The sequence below is a fragment of the Pelodiscus sinensis genome, chromosome 1, assembly GCF_049634645.1.
Source record: "Pelodiscus sinensis isolate JC-2024 chromosome 1, ASM4963464v1, whole genome shotgun sequence".
Classification (NCBI taxonomy): domain Eukaryota; kingdom Metazoa; phylum Chordata; order Testudines; family Trionychidae; genus Pelodiscus; species Pelodiscus sinensis.
This window is the reverse complement of record NC_134711.1, coordinates 109,214,124-109,228,324: the sequence shown is the minus strand read 5'-3', so window position 1 is coordinate 109,228,324 and position 14,201 is coordinate 109,214,124. Positions and strand designations below refer to the sequence as shown.

Genomic DNA, 14,201 nt, shown 5'->3' with positions numbered 1-14,201 from the left:
CACCTGCTTACACTTGTGTGACAAGATTAGTATATTTGTTGAAAGGACTGGCTCCAGATTTGTCACACCATGTCTTTAAATTAGGAGAACATCAAGCTTCCAAGATACTGTCTTCCCTGATGGAGTTCAATATGGTTTCTGGTGAAGATGTCCAGGTTTATGTATCAGAGGGGTAGCCGTGTTAATCTGAATCTGCAAAAGTGGCGAGGAGTCCTGTGGCACCTTATAGACTAACTGAAGTGTTGGTGCATAAGCTTTCGTGGACAAAGACTCACTTCGTCAGATGCATGTGTCTGACAAAGTGGGTCTTTGCCCACGAAAGCTTATGCGCCAACACTTCAGTTAGTCTATAAGGTGCCACAGGACTCCTTGCCGCTTTTGCAGGTTTATATAGGTTCCTACAGTTGCTCATTCTGGCTGATTAAACCCAGTAAGTAACATGGCCATAATTAAACTACTTGCTGGTACATCTAAATCAACATTTTGTCAGTTCATAAACTTGCAGTAGCCCAGCCTTTCCCCTTTGGATTCATCTCTTGGCAATACATTGTGTGCCTTTCCCTTTTTTGGGAAAGAGGATTGTGAAGGTGTTGTCATTTCAGCTCTGGGTAGCTCAGATCTCCTGACTGTGGAGTACTGTTGATGGACCTCACAGCCGGGGCTCTGCATCTGTTGATAGCCTGACCCTAGATGGTTGCTATGGCAACCAACACCACTTCTGAAATGATTGGAAATGGCTCCAGTAGTTCTAGTCATACCTGGAAAGCAAGAATTAATTATCAGCAGTGGACAATCATGTGTGGTCAACAAGGGATTGGAATGTGGCATCACTGCACTCTAATTTCTTTTCTATATTTTTTGCTGCATACAGTATGTGCCCTCTTGAGACATCTATTTTAGACATGGATAAAATATCACCAGAATGAGGAGGACAGAAAATAATACATTCTTTGCCCTATAGACCCTGTTAACTCAGATTCTGTCCTGGAAAGGTACTTAGATAATACTGCCGGCTAGATTTATCAGGGGTGACTCATTCTTAACAAGGAAAGACAAAAGCCTTGCTGATAAATAGGGGCATGATTATGAAGGGGCTTTCTCTTCTTTCATGGTCCCACATTATTGAAGGTTATATTTGGAAATACTTAATCATGTTAAGAATTAGGGCATTTATTTCAACAACTCTGTGACAGACCAATGAGAGCACAAACAGATTCTATACATCCAGGTGATATTTAAACACCCAAGTAGTGGATTTTATTGTAAAGCAGACAACCACATGTAAAACATCCCCTGCCTTTTTAAAGGCACACATACAATGGGACTTTTCCAGACAAAGTCTACAGTTAAAATATAAAGTTCAGCTCAATTCTGCCAAGTTCCAGAAAGGACAATATGCCCCCTCTCACTTCATATTGTTCTCTTGTCTCCAATCCGTGCCTAAAAACAATGGCTTTGTTGTGGGGATCTCTCCCATATCCTGTGCAGTGAAGGCCAATATAAGAATTCATTGAGCTCCACAATGACCTGATCTTCCTTGACTGCTCCTTTAGCAGCTTAATCATTCAAGCTAAGTCTACACTGCAACACTATTTCTGGATACCGGAATATCCCAGTATAGTTATCCTGTGTCTTAACAGCAAGTCTGTTATCTCAGTCTCGCTATTCCGACGTCCCTGTAAATCTCATTTCACGAGGAATAAGGGACATTTTGGAACAGCAGGTCATTTCGAAATTTGGTGCTGTGTAGACAGCGCCAAATTACGAATTAAGCTCTTTCACAAGAAGATTGAAATAAGATACGCAATTTGTGTATCTTATTTCAAACTACAGTGCAGTGTAGACGTAGCCTCAGTGGCCCCAACGATTGTTATGCAGGCTTCCTGCTTCTCATGAACCTAAAAACCTTTTTGCCAATATAAAAATTATCTTTATGCAGGTGCTTTTCAAATTCGCTTGACCTGTTTACCTATACGTTTATACATGATTTACCAGCATTTACGTGCCTATTTTCCTCACTAGGGTTTTACTTCCAATTTTTAAATGATACCTTTTTGCCTCTAAGTACCTTGCTGTTTAGCCATTGTGGCTGGCTAGATCTATGCTGTGACATCAACCACCTTTGTAGGCACATGTTCAGTCAGCAGATATAGTAACCCTCGATGTGCAGACCTGTTTCTCTGTCTAGACATCCACTTCAGCCTATCACTCCACTCCTTGAAAAAAAAATGCCTGAACACACTTCTTTTTAGAGAGCATTCAGCATAGCTACACAGTTAACCTGTGTCACTGGCCAGGCTTCTCCCCAACTCCAGGATATATACTGCCATACCCATTTTCTTAACAGAAGCCAATAGAAAAGCAGTCACTGCTTACTTTCAGGTTTCTGCTCCACCCCTTTCACAGCCTCTGGCAGAGTCCCAGTTCTGACCAGCCCTGCTACCTCAGAGGGAGTAGCCTCAGGGCTTTTGCCCTGAGCACCTAGCTCCCTTCCTTTGGGACATTGACCACAAGTGTTAGCTCTGTTCCAGCATACCTTCCCCAGAAAATACCCCATCTCAAGCAATTCCTCCTTCAGTTGTTCACAGGCAGCCTTTTATAGGCCCGGGTATAACCCAACTCCCTTTAATTGGCTGGATTGGATTTACTTGCCTCAATCCAAGTGACCTGGGCTTAGTCTGTCAATGGGCAATCACCTATTACAGGTATTTTATGAAACTTTGGCTTATGTCTTAACTATTTTATTTAATATTGTGACAGTGCTTTAATGGCTTGCATGATGTGCCAACTACTTTAAGGAAGAAGATAATTATTTGTAAATAACATTATTTATTGTTCAGTCACCAGGGCTAGGAGTTGCAGAACTTTGCACTTCAGAACAGCAATTTTGGGTGGGAGGAGTCCTGCCAAAATCTGAAATATCACATAACACTATGTCTCAAAACAAAGAATTGTTATATATTGCACAAAACAGGTTTTCTAATGTTTCCACAGACAGTCCTTTTGCAGAAAAAATAAAGGACAAAATATAGTTACCAGAAACTTAATGAATTAGTTGCTAATCTTTTTTAATTATGGCAGGAGGGCACTTTCATACATGTAGGAACAACTTCTCTAAAGTATAGAAAATCAATTTAGCATTTTGAAAATACGGCAGAAAATTAGAGCAGAGAGCCAATATTTTCTAGCTTCCATCTTCAACGGTTTTGTGTTGTAACATAGCATGAGACAGATTCCAACCCATACAATTAAATTTTATTTTACAGTAAAAATTCATAGGAAAATATCTTTCATCCTTAAGCAGATGTATTATATTTTGCCACAGTACACAACGCATGACCCTAACTTCAGGTCACAAAATATCTATCATATGAGTGTCTTACGGGCTTAACCCTCTTATTATCAATATGTTCCTGGTAAATTGAGGAACTAATTAGTACAACCTTTATTTAAGAAGGCACAGATTCATTTCAAGAGACTATCTTACAAGGAAAAATATTAAGAACAAAATACGTGCAGCCTAGAAAAGAAGGAGGCTACAATAAGACCTAATTATGGTTTTAAAATACCAGAGGGAGTCCCACAACGAGCAAGTAGGAATCCTTTCAAATTATGCAATAAGGACAAAACCCAAAGGCATAATCTGAGACTGACTGAACACTAAGAACAGTTTAGACCTGATATCAAAAATGGATTTTCACTCAGAGGATCATTACTGTGCAGAATAGATGACCTAGCAGGGCGTCTTTGTACTAATGAATTTAATTATAGGATGGATGGATAGATACCTAACTATCAATGCTATATATGGACTTTCTTTCTGAAAACCAAATATTCTTGCTGAGAGCCAAAAGATGGACTGGGTGGACCTGGACTTCTTTCCTGTCATATATTTCTATCTTTCTTTTAGGACTTCTTGACTCCATAGCCCTGTAGTGCCATCTTCTGGAAGAGGCAGTACTTAAACAGTCCAAGTTCTCCCATGTCCACCTTAATAACCCCAACAACTGAACTTTTATTTTTTTAAATAAACAAATAGCAACCACCAGTTTTATTTCCTTTCCTATTTGTCCAGCAAATCTCACCAAGAAAGATGCCCTGCCTCTCTATGCCAAAAGCATAAGCACTGAAATTTAAACTACATGTTTAAACTACACCCGAGACTCAAACTAGGAGTACCAAAGGGCAGATCAATTCATTGTATTCCCTGTGCATTTTAAAGGATTGCAAAATGGATTTCCATTTGATATGGATTTTTAAAATTGCAGTTCTATGATGGGATACGGTAACGATAACCATCTCAGAATACTCCAAGTCCCATAAGTGCATTTGCCATGATGTAGCTAGCTGTATAATTTTTCTTGTGCTTGTTTTTTATTTTCTCCTTAAATAAACATATACTGTAAGGTTACAATGAATAATTGTTATTCAAATATGTGTAGAATATTAAAAACCGAAAAGTACCTAAGCATCAAGAAGCAACAGTATTACTAGCTAAAACAATTCCATTACCTCTTTGGATGTGAGTGCAAAAGTGAGTTAGAAAATATATCAGACCCATCTACATGACTACAAGTTGAAAATATACCATCAATTTTCTCAAGAACACTAATAAAGTTAATACAAGTATATTATAAACCTATACATATTTATGGTTAAGAAACCAGTGTATTCAGAACAAAAATACCTTTGTAATCATTGATCTTCTCTCCCTGACCAAAGGATTTTTTACATTTGTTTAATGAAGAATAGTAAGTAATTTGGCTCATTTGTTATCCAGGCTCCACAGTGTGAGACCATTAGGGTAGAAAGAAAGACAAGTGATATAGCCATAAGCAGAGAGCACCTATGACAAGAAGAGGCCTAGTCATGCCACTCACATTTCTAAGACAAAGTTATATCTTTTATTGGCAGTAACCAGAATACCCTCCTTGCTGTCAACAGTTGGGGAATGTAAAGCTAAGACACTCTAGTGTTCTAAGCCTTATATGAGAAGAACAGCTCACTATCATAGCCCCTGGCTTTCCTTTGCACTCATTTTAATCTTTGCCTTTCATTTTAGAATCAGTGTTTGCTTTAATTACTCCATTGCATGCTGAGACTGGTTTGCTCCGGGCACCGATCTTTGCCACCCATTTTATTGGCTGCAAATCCATCTTAACATAACAAATTCCCTACACTTCAAAATAATTTTTTTAAATGAATAAATGTCAGTTCCACTCCTCTGAGGGAAAGAAACTTCCTTCCAAGTTTGGATGATTTTCTGTTTGCTTTTGAAGTTGTTCTTCCACCTGGGAGCCCTGAGAATCTGAATCCAAAGATAGATGCAAAACTGCTCCTCCAATTATATAATCGCTGCAGTTGATAAGTAGAGAGCTGGATTCAGGTTGCCATAGCGTTAGCATATTGCTGTGAAGGCTGAGCTCTTCGTCCACTTGATCAGCTCTGGCACTAAAGGAGAAATCCACTTCTGGCCGCCGAATGCATGTGTAAAGCACTGGGGCTTACACAAAAAAGAGCACACTTTAGATCGGGGCTGATTCCTCGCCCCGCCCACCTTATTTTGGAGGTGCACTTGGCGGGGGAGGGGGACCTGTTTGTTTCTCTTTCTGAATCTGCGTTTAATTGGGCATTTGGTCGCTGAAACCGACTACAACTCACCCAGATGCACCGTGGGTGTTTTCTCCCCAGCTAAAGGGAGCTACACAGGAACAGAATAACCTGACCCCCAAACTGCCCTCCTCGTCCCAAATTGAGTGGCTCACCAAATGACTCGAGGCGCTTTGGGCAAATCGAGTTATTAAATTACGGTATTTAAGGGGAAAATCCCTCTCCAGCAACAGCAGAAGCAAGTAGGAAAGAGGGCAGCATTTAGAGACAGACAAGTTAGCTTCTGGCACCAAAGGTGTAAGTACGCACCACTAAAACAGAGAAGCTTCCTTATCTGGCAATGAAGGGAGGTTTAGTGGGGATGAAAGAGACGCTGATCACAAATGGGGATATATAGACACCTCGATACATTACTACCCCCCAAAGACCCCTCTCTCTTCAGGGGAAGGAAATGGCTCTATTTGTTCTGCGATCACAATTTGTGCGTTAAATGCTGCTCGGGAAGGAGAATGGAGGGAGATTGAGAACTTGCAGGTTACAGGATAAAAACAACATCAAGTATAGCAGCTGCCAACGGGGGGGCGACTTCTAGAGTTGGATCAACAAAGTTTTAATATGAGGTAGCTGGCGCTTCTTAATTATAAAGGGAACTAACGTGTCTTAAAATCCAAAATTTGGACAATCAGAACACAAGCCATTTGAGAATTCGCTACAAAAAGTAAAACCCAACTTTGATTTAAACCTAATACAGTGCTACATCATATCTTTCTGACACTCTACATCTCCTACATACTACGTGTGTGTGTGTGTGTGTGTGTATAGATATATAAATAACTCCTCATCCTTTTCCCTTGGATGTTAGATTAGAAATAGCCAAACGCGAAAGAGAGGGCTCCCCTTTCTTGGGAAACTGTACTGAGATTTTTGTTTGGAGGAACTGGTATGATATTAACTAGTGAAAAACCCTAATCCAGGCTGTACTGCAAGTAATCTGCCTCTGACACGTAACAGCCAAGCTGCACAGCAAAATCACTTAGCCTTCTTCCAAACTGTCCCTTTTCCATTCTTCAGTTATTTTTTTTAAAGGGGGGGATTTGGACAACTTTTCCTTTCCTGGTATTTCTTATGAAACACATGCTCCCATAGGGATTTTTCAGCGGATACTCTAACCAAGATCACTGCAACAAATCTGTCAATGTTATCAGTATGATCGGAATAGAAATTGGTGTCTAGCTGCTTTCTTTCGCTATTCCCCCTTCTCTCGTTGACTCTAGCAGCAGCGGCGTAAACTGAAATTATAGAGAAGATGGACAGAATGAACCCTTTGAAGGAAACCTCAGTCTTACCTTGATGGTTTTCTTCTGGAATGTACATCCTCTTGTTTTCATTGACCATTTAAAATGAGTCCAAATTAATCCCTCCAAATAGCGGCTTGGTAAAATTCAAGGAAGAATGGAGCTGCCGTATTTCCCCTTTTATTATTACCTGATTCCCATTATTGCATCAAACACCAAAAACTGATCCTTTCCACTACTGCCTCCTTTAGTGAAATTGCAATGCATCCTCAGTACATCCGGGCCCCTTCCAAGAATTTAGCACAGCACCTCTGGCTGCTAAACCATTTTAAAAAGAGCAAGAAGGGGGGAAAACGAGAAAAAAAAAGCATCCAGGACCAATCTCAAAGGGTTAAATGTCTCTTGTTTAAATCCATCAGTCACAAGAGTAAGAAAGAGAGGGAGGGGGGAGATGTTCAAAGGTTACTGCTCCTCTTCAAAGCCATTCTGAGCGCGTTCTGTTGGCAGGGAGCTGTTTCTGCAGAGGAAGAGGGAGAGAGAGCGTAATCCCAGCCCCTCACTCCCTCCCCTCCCTCAGCACACTCACTTCCCTCTCGCTCGCTCTCAGACAGACAGACGCACTGAACGCTTCCAGATGTTCCAGCTGCGGCAGCAGCGACAGCACACAGACCCCCGTGCACAGTGCTAGGAGCCGGCTGACTTGATCTGAAAGTTTAACATGCTCGCTCCCCTCACTGCGCCTGCTGAAGCCTTTCTACAGACATGACGTCAAGAAAGCAAGCTGGATCTGGCTGCCTGGAAAAGTGTGGGGGAAGGGGGGGGGGAGAGATCAATAGACAGACTGACTGACAGAGCTTGGCGGAACCGAGCTCCAGCGCCTTCATTGCAGACGCTCCAAGAATTCCACCGCAATTAGAACAGCTTTCCATTACCCCCTCCTCAATCTGATTTCTCAGAATTGTGAGCTCTACCCTGCGGTTTCACCACGGAATGCATCTGTGATCTGAATTTCAAGGAGGACAATATAGATTTGCGGAGATATTAACGTCTGCTTCATACAACGGCGTTTAACAAAACATCGGAACGAGCTGTGATTACGCCGGATCAATTACAATCAGGGTGCTACGTAACTAAAATACAAACACAATACACCGAGGAGGATGAAAGGGATAGTGAGGGATAAGTTGCACAGACAAGAGGACGCACAGATGTTTAAACAGATTAATCAAGCTAGGATTTTCAAAATCCTTAGTGGAAGCACAACAGTGCTTTGTTGGGGTATCCCACCACTCTTCTTAATTATCCCTGTCATCTAGCCCACTATACTAGGACCTCCACGGAGAACTGACATGACTTCTTTCAAACAGAATGTGAACTGAATACAGTACATGGTAAATGTATCTGGGCGCTCAGAGCTGCCATGTTAAACAAGAGATGCAGAGTTCTAAAATACCCCTCTCAAGAATAAGGCTAGAAATTGTGCTGATTGGGGAAACTAAAATATATGGAGTTGGAGTTTAGTGAACCTGTAGAACATTATGTCCTACATGTAAAACTGTAAATGCAAGATTGTAATAGTTATAGATGATCAATGTATAAGCATCGTACGTGCATCATGATTCATTGTGCTTAAACATGCATGTAGCTTTCCATTCCTTTCTAATCCACCTTCAATTAAGCTATAATGATAGGATTTTCCTGTTTGTATATTTTGAGATTGGTTACCCAATGTAGTTGGGATTTAAATGACAATGACCTTTATTACCTTTCCTCCAAATGGATCTCTATGCGCTTCACAAAATGTCTATGTGTTAGGAATCTTTCATCCACCACTAAACTCTGGGTATCTCTGGGAGGAGACTCAGAGCATAACAGCACACAACATGTATATAACAGATCTATTTGGGAAAGGAAGAGAAGAGAATATTATATCCACTTGGAACTATAAGGGAAACCGAGCTAGACAAAACACAATTATGAAAATTAAAGTTTGGGCCTCACACTGGCCTGTCATAAAGAAGTTCCTGTGGTTTTTAACTACTCCAGGACTTCCATTTTAGGTGGCACTGAAGAGACTAATTCTCCAGAAGTACATTTCCCCAGAATTCTCCAGAAGTACATGGCGAGGCACTGGACTAATTCTCCAGAAGTACATGGTGAGGCATTGATTTAATATGGACTCAGAAGAGAGAATGCCTCCAGCTAAAACAAAAATATTACTTCCTCCAGCACTTAGATTTCATCTCAGTGTCCCATCCAAACACTTACCCAATTTAATTCATGAAACCAGGTGAGATCATAGTTTGAGTTGGAATGATTATATATTACATTCACTTTCATTAGCAGTTCTAGTTGGCTTTTTACCTGTGAGAAAAAAACTTCTCCCTCAAAAATATATTTAATATACCCGTGGACTGAAAAAGAACTGAACAGTGTCTCCAGTTTCTTACTTTTGCATGTAAATAAATATGTTCTATTGTTCTCTTCATAAACCGGAATTCTTACCATCCTAAATGGTGTTCATTCCATTGAATCAACCATGAATTGCACGATTCACCCCCAAAAAATCACTTGCATGGACAGTCACTTAGGACATGTCTATACAACAGGGCTAAAGCCAAAATAAACTATGCAACTTGAGCCACGTCAATTGCGTACCTTAAGTTGAAATAGCTTATTTCAGCTTTTGGTGCTGTCTACACAGCAGGAAGTCTGAGTTAGAGCACTCTTCCTCTGACTCCCCTTACTACTTATAAAATGAGGGTTACAGGAGTCAGAGTAAGAAGTCCTCCAGCTAGCCATCATTTTGAAATAAATGGTTGTTGTGGAAACGCGCACTATGTTATTTCCTAATAACGTTAATTATTCCGAAATAATGCTGCTGTGTAGACATAGCTTTAAGAAGCAGACAGGAGAATGCTGATCATCACTGCACTGAGATCAAACACTTCTTGGGGCATTTGTAAAACATCATGGACCCTTACTGGTTCACATGCTCAACAAGCATTGGACAAATGTCAGCCACTAACCAACATTGTGTTGCTTTTTGCTCACATGCATCTACAGCACATACATGAGCTGATTAATACCCACAGAGCTCTTTCTCCAGTCTTTATCCTTCTAATATTCTAGAGTCTTGCACTATTTTCTTCTGGACTTTTGTTTGGGTGTGGGGAGGGGGGCCAATTGGCTCTCCCCAAAAATAAAAGGTCCAGAAGAAAATAGTGCAAGACTCTAGAATATTAGCCTGCATTAATTTGTTAGCATAAATAAGTTTTACTATAACCAGCAGTTTCCGGTTTGACATCTATGATATGAATAACTTACTATATAAAAGATAGAAGTGAATGTATATTTAAAATAAAGACATGATGGTAATGAAAGACAGTCAAGATATAGGACACTGGCCATCAAATACTTTTCTAAAAAAAACACCCTTAATTTAAACACCAAGAAAAGTTCATATATGGCTGTGACTATTTTCTTCCACTATTTGATCTGAGGAAGTGGGTCTGGCCCACGAAAGCTCATCATCTAATAAACCATCTTGTTAGTCTTTAAAGTGCTACATAGTCCTGTATTTTGTTTCAGCTACACCAGACTAACACGGCTACATTTCTATCACTATTTAAAGTAATGATGATTATACCACATTTCCCTAACACGGGAATAATCCAAGTACACTGTTGCACCATGTACAGGCAGTTCCCGGGTTACATGGATCCTACTTACAAACAGGGTGAGGCAACCCCGCCCTAGCTGCTTCCTCCCAGCAGACCAGGGAGACGCGGAGCGGCTTTTCTCAGCAGACACCTCAGCTTGAGAATAAAGGACTGAGGGAAGTGAGGTGTGGGAGAATAAAACTGAGCTCTGGAGAAATGTTTGGCTAGAGTTTCCCCTACAATATGTACCAGTTCCGACTTACATACAAATTCAACTTAAGAACAAACCTACAGTCCCTATCTTGTATGTAACCTGGGGACTGCCTGTATTACTAACCCTACAAGCTATCTGTAGGGTTACCAGTTTTGGTTGGACATATTTCTGGACATTTAATCACATGTCAATCTTTAATTAAAGATTAATCTTTAATTCCCAGAGACTCCAAACCAATCCCGGAGGGCTGGCAACTCTAGCTATCTGTACCAGGAAGTATTTCACCTAGACCATTTAAATATAATACAGCAGTGGGAAATGCAAATGAAAAGATCCCCAGTACAAGACAGCAGGGTTGGAACCTGAGATCTTCAGCACAAAAACACAGACTGCTTGAGTTAAAGGAGAATCTTCACCATTTGATGGGAGAAGGAGGCTGTTATCCCCTAGCTACCATTAGAGAGATGAAAATAAGTACACTCAAGTACCCTACCTCAACAACTAGCCTGGAAGTATAGTCGTGGCAGCATAGGACTCTAATGCCCTTCTAGGGAGCTGGCTATGGACATTAGTACTCTGAATTGGTCACCTCTAAGCAAGACACCAAAGTCAGAATGTTCCACTCAGAGGAAGACAGGGGGACTTGAATTGTTCTTGAGTGACTGATGGTTGTCTGATGCTTAGAAAACCAGTACTGCTGCCTATCCAAACAGAACCAAATCTAGCCCTTTTCAGCCAAAGGGGAAAAAAAGAAAGATTCATAGAGAAAGCACCTTGTCCAATATATATATATAATAATATATATATATATATAATATATATAAAGATTCATAGAGAAAGCACCTTGTCCAATATATATATATAATAATATATATATATATATATATATATATATATATATATATATATATATATATATATATATATATATATATATATATATATATATATATATATATATATATATATATAAGAAAGTTGAATGCTTCTCTTTGAATTTTCTCTATTAAATATGTATTTCCATTAACAACTTACCCAACAAGAAGGGTAGTCTAGTTCACAGGCACTAATCTAAGCCTCCAAGACTTGGGTCAATTCCTTCTCAATCACAGACCTCCTGTGTTATTTTAGGCAAATTACTTAATCTATCACATGCCTCTAATCACACTCTAAAATGGGGATAGGAGCTTTCTATCTCACAGGAGGGTTGTAAGGATAAAATTTATTTGTAATTGTGAGGTGCTCAGGTATAGTAATAAGGCAATATATATATAGTTAGATGGGTATTTATTTCTGAGAAACTGCTTATATATTAAGTTATAAAGTGGCAGAGATTATCTGAGCAATAGATTATGTAGCATGACTTTATTTGTTCTGCCGAACAATGCAGTACTCCATCTCCCTTCCCAAATATTATGAGTATTATGCACATAAAAAACATCAGTTCTTATCCCGTAAGTTACATCTACCTGCATGGGTTCTGTGGCTTGTAATCAGCTACTGTGATTCCGTTTTTTTATGTCAGAGCTGGGAAAGAAATGGTGTAAAAACAGAGAGATCCTTGGAAAATAATAATATTAACAACCACTTTTAAAGAAATTTGATGACAATCTTTTAAGTACTCTCATTACTCCTTAGACTAGTTTTTCCCTTATTTATGTAGGAAGACTATTGCACAAGTCAGTGTTTTTCTGACTTCATACTGTTTACTGACTTCATACTGGGGTCTGCAGTACTTCAAGGGGTCTGCAGGCCCTGCTGATCAACACTTCCCACAACTCCCCTGTCCTCCCTGTGCCTCTTGCATGTCAGGCTACAGCTAATCCATGGCAAGCAGGAGGTGTTGGAAAGGATGGGGAGGAGTGGGGATGGGGCACAGGTGGGGGAAGATATGGGAAAAACCGGGAAAAGGACAGGCAGGAGTGGAGGGAGGGAGGGATATGGGTGGGGTAAAATGAGGGTGGGATTAAATGGGGTGGGTTTGGGAATCCAAGAAAAAAAATTAAATCAAAGTGCGAGTTGTCAGGTTGCTAAAGTTTGAGAACAGCAGGCATAAAAGTTATCTAGTTGGTCCTATTTTTAGTAGATTAACTTCACACCATAGTTGATAGTTATTCCTTTATTATAAAACCACAAAGGGATAAATTCTTCCAAGAGGAAAACATACATATTTATCTTCAGAAATGGTATGAAAGCTCATAATACAAAAATGAATTTTTTCAGGGACAGCTCAGACCTGTGCAGATCACTGCAGTAGTATGCTAATGGTGCAAGTTTATTTTCAGATTTAGGTTCTTGCAGCTCAGGCAGTTTGGGAGTATAAGAAACATATAACTGTCTGCTGCTGCTCACATGGAGGACAATGGGAATTTTTGCCACTGATTTCAATAAAAGACGAAATGAGATAAAGTCAAAATTCAAATTTTGCACATGGATCTTGGTCTTCTATTTTTGAAAATGTGGCCTTTAATGGTTTCAGTTGTTGGCTAGTGTCTATCTTCTTAAGCATGGGGTGACTAAATCTGAGGGCAATGACCTAACTAGTGATGAGTACAGCAAAATAATTATCTTGCTTTGATAATATATGATTTTCTTAAAACAGCTCAGCATAACCTTTGTATTTTAGGACAGCAATTCATTGTGGATTCATATTCAATATATTACCTATTTTAAAACCCAGGATTTTCTCTATGCTACTACTTCCTAACCAATATTTCCTTGCTCTGTATTGGTGGGCATGAGTATTCTTTCTGGCATGACCACATTGCATTTAACTTAAATTAATTACAGTTTACTGACTTCAGTCCATTTTTCTATCTATCTATCAAGATTATTCATTTTAATTTTATCCTCCATACTGTTTGTCATTAGCTCCAGCTCCACATCTCCTACAAATATGATTGCCAAACCCTCCACACCATCCTTCTACTTGTTAATCAAGAAGTCTTACATCTAAAATAAACACTGGATTTTTAAAATGTTTTGTATCTTAAATGTAGCTTATGTTCATGTCCACTAAAACTAACAATTCAAAATGTAGCCAAGTGCACAAACTTTCAGCTCTACCACTTACATAAAATACAGAGTTTTGTTATTGTTTTTAGAAAAAAATCCAGTGATGTTTTCAGGATTTCTCTGTGTTTTTATCTTTTTAAATTTTGGTATTGTGAAATATTTACTAGGTTATTACATATATTTACAATTTTTACAAAACCAAAAAACACTGAGATTCAGTCAATTAGAGAATTTAGCCACACAAATCCAGTTGAAATTGAAGACTTTTATGACTAAAGCTTTATTTGTCTTCCAAATCTCTGTCACTAATTTCACCATGCCAATTTACGAACAATTCTATAAAAATTAAAAAAGAAAACTATGGGAGTACCCACATTATTAGGCCTTCTAAGTCTGTTAGGAAAT

The 14,201-nt window shown here is 39.3% G+C and overlaps 1 protein-coding gene across 15 annotated transcripts in view; it reads right to left on the bottom strand.

Moving 5' to 3' along the window:
• The window catches only part of CACNA1C (calcium voltage-gated channel subunit alpha1 C), a 696,460-nt gene that overhangs the window by 619,557 nt on the left and 62,702 nt on the right, over window positions 1–14,201 (bottom strand). For 8 of the 15 annotated variants that reach the window (XM_075941249.1, XM_075941274.1, XM_075896561.1 and 5 more), the window contains exon 1: window positions 6,957–7,651. The exons of 1 other annotated variant lie outside the window; for it this stretch is intronic. In XM_075941249.1, the coding sequence (XP_075797364.1) occupies window positions 6,957–7,005 (49 nt within the window). In that variant the 5' untranslated portion in view covers window positions 7,006–7,651. Of the gene's footprint in view, window positions 1–6,956; window positions 7,653–14,201 lie in introns of those variants that run through there. 6 more of the 15 variants (XM_075941259.1, XM_075896550.1, XM_075896633.1 and 3 more) reach the window with 1 other exon arrangement.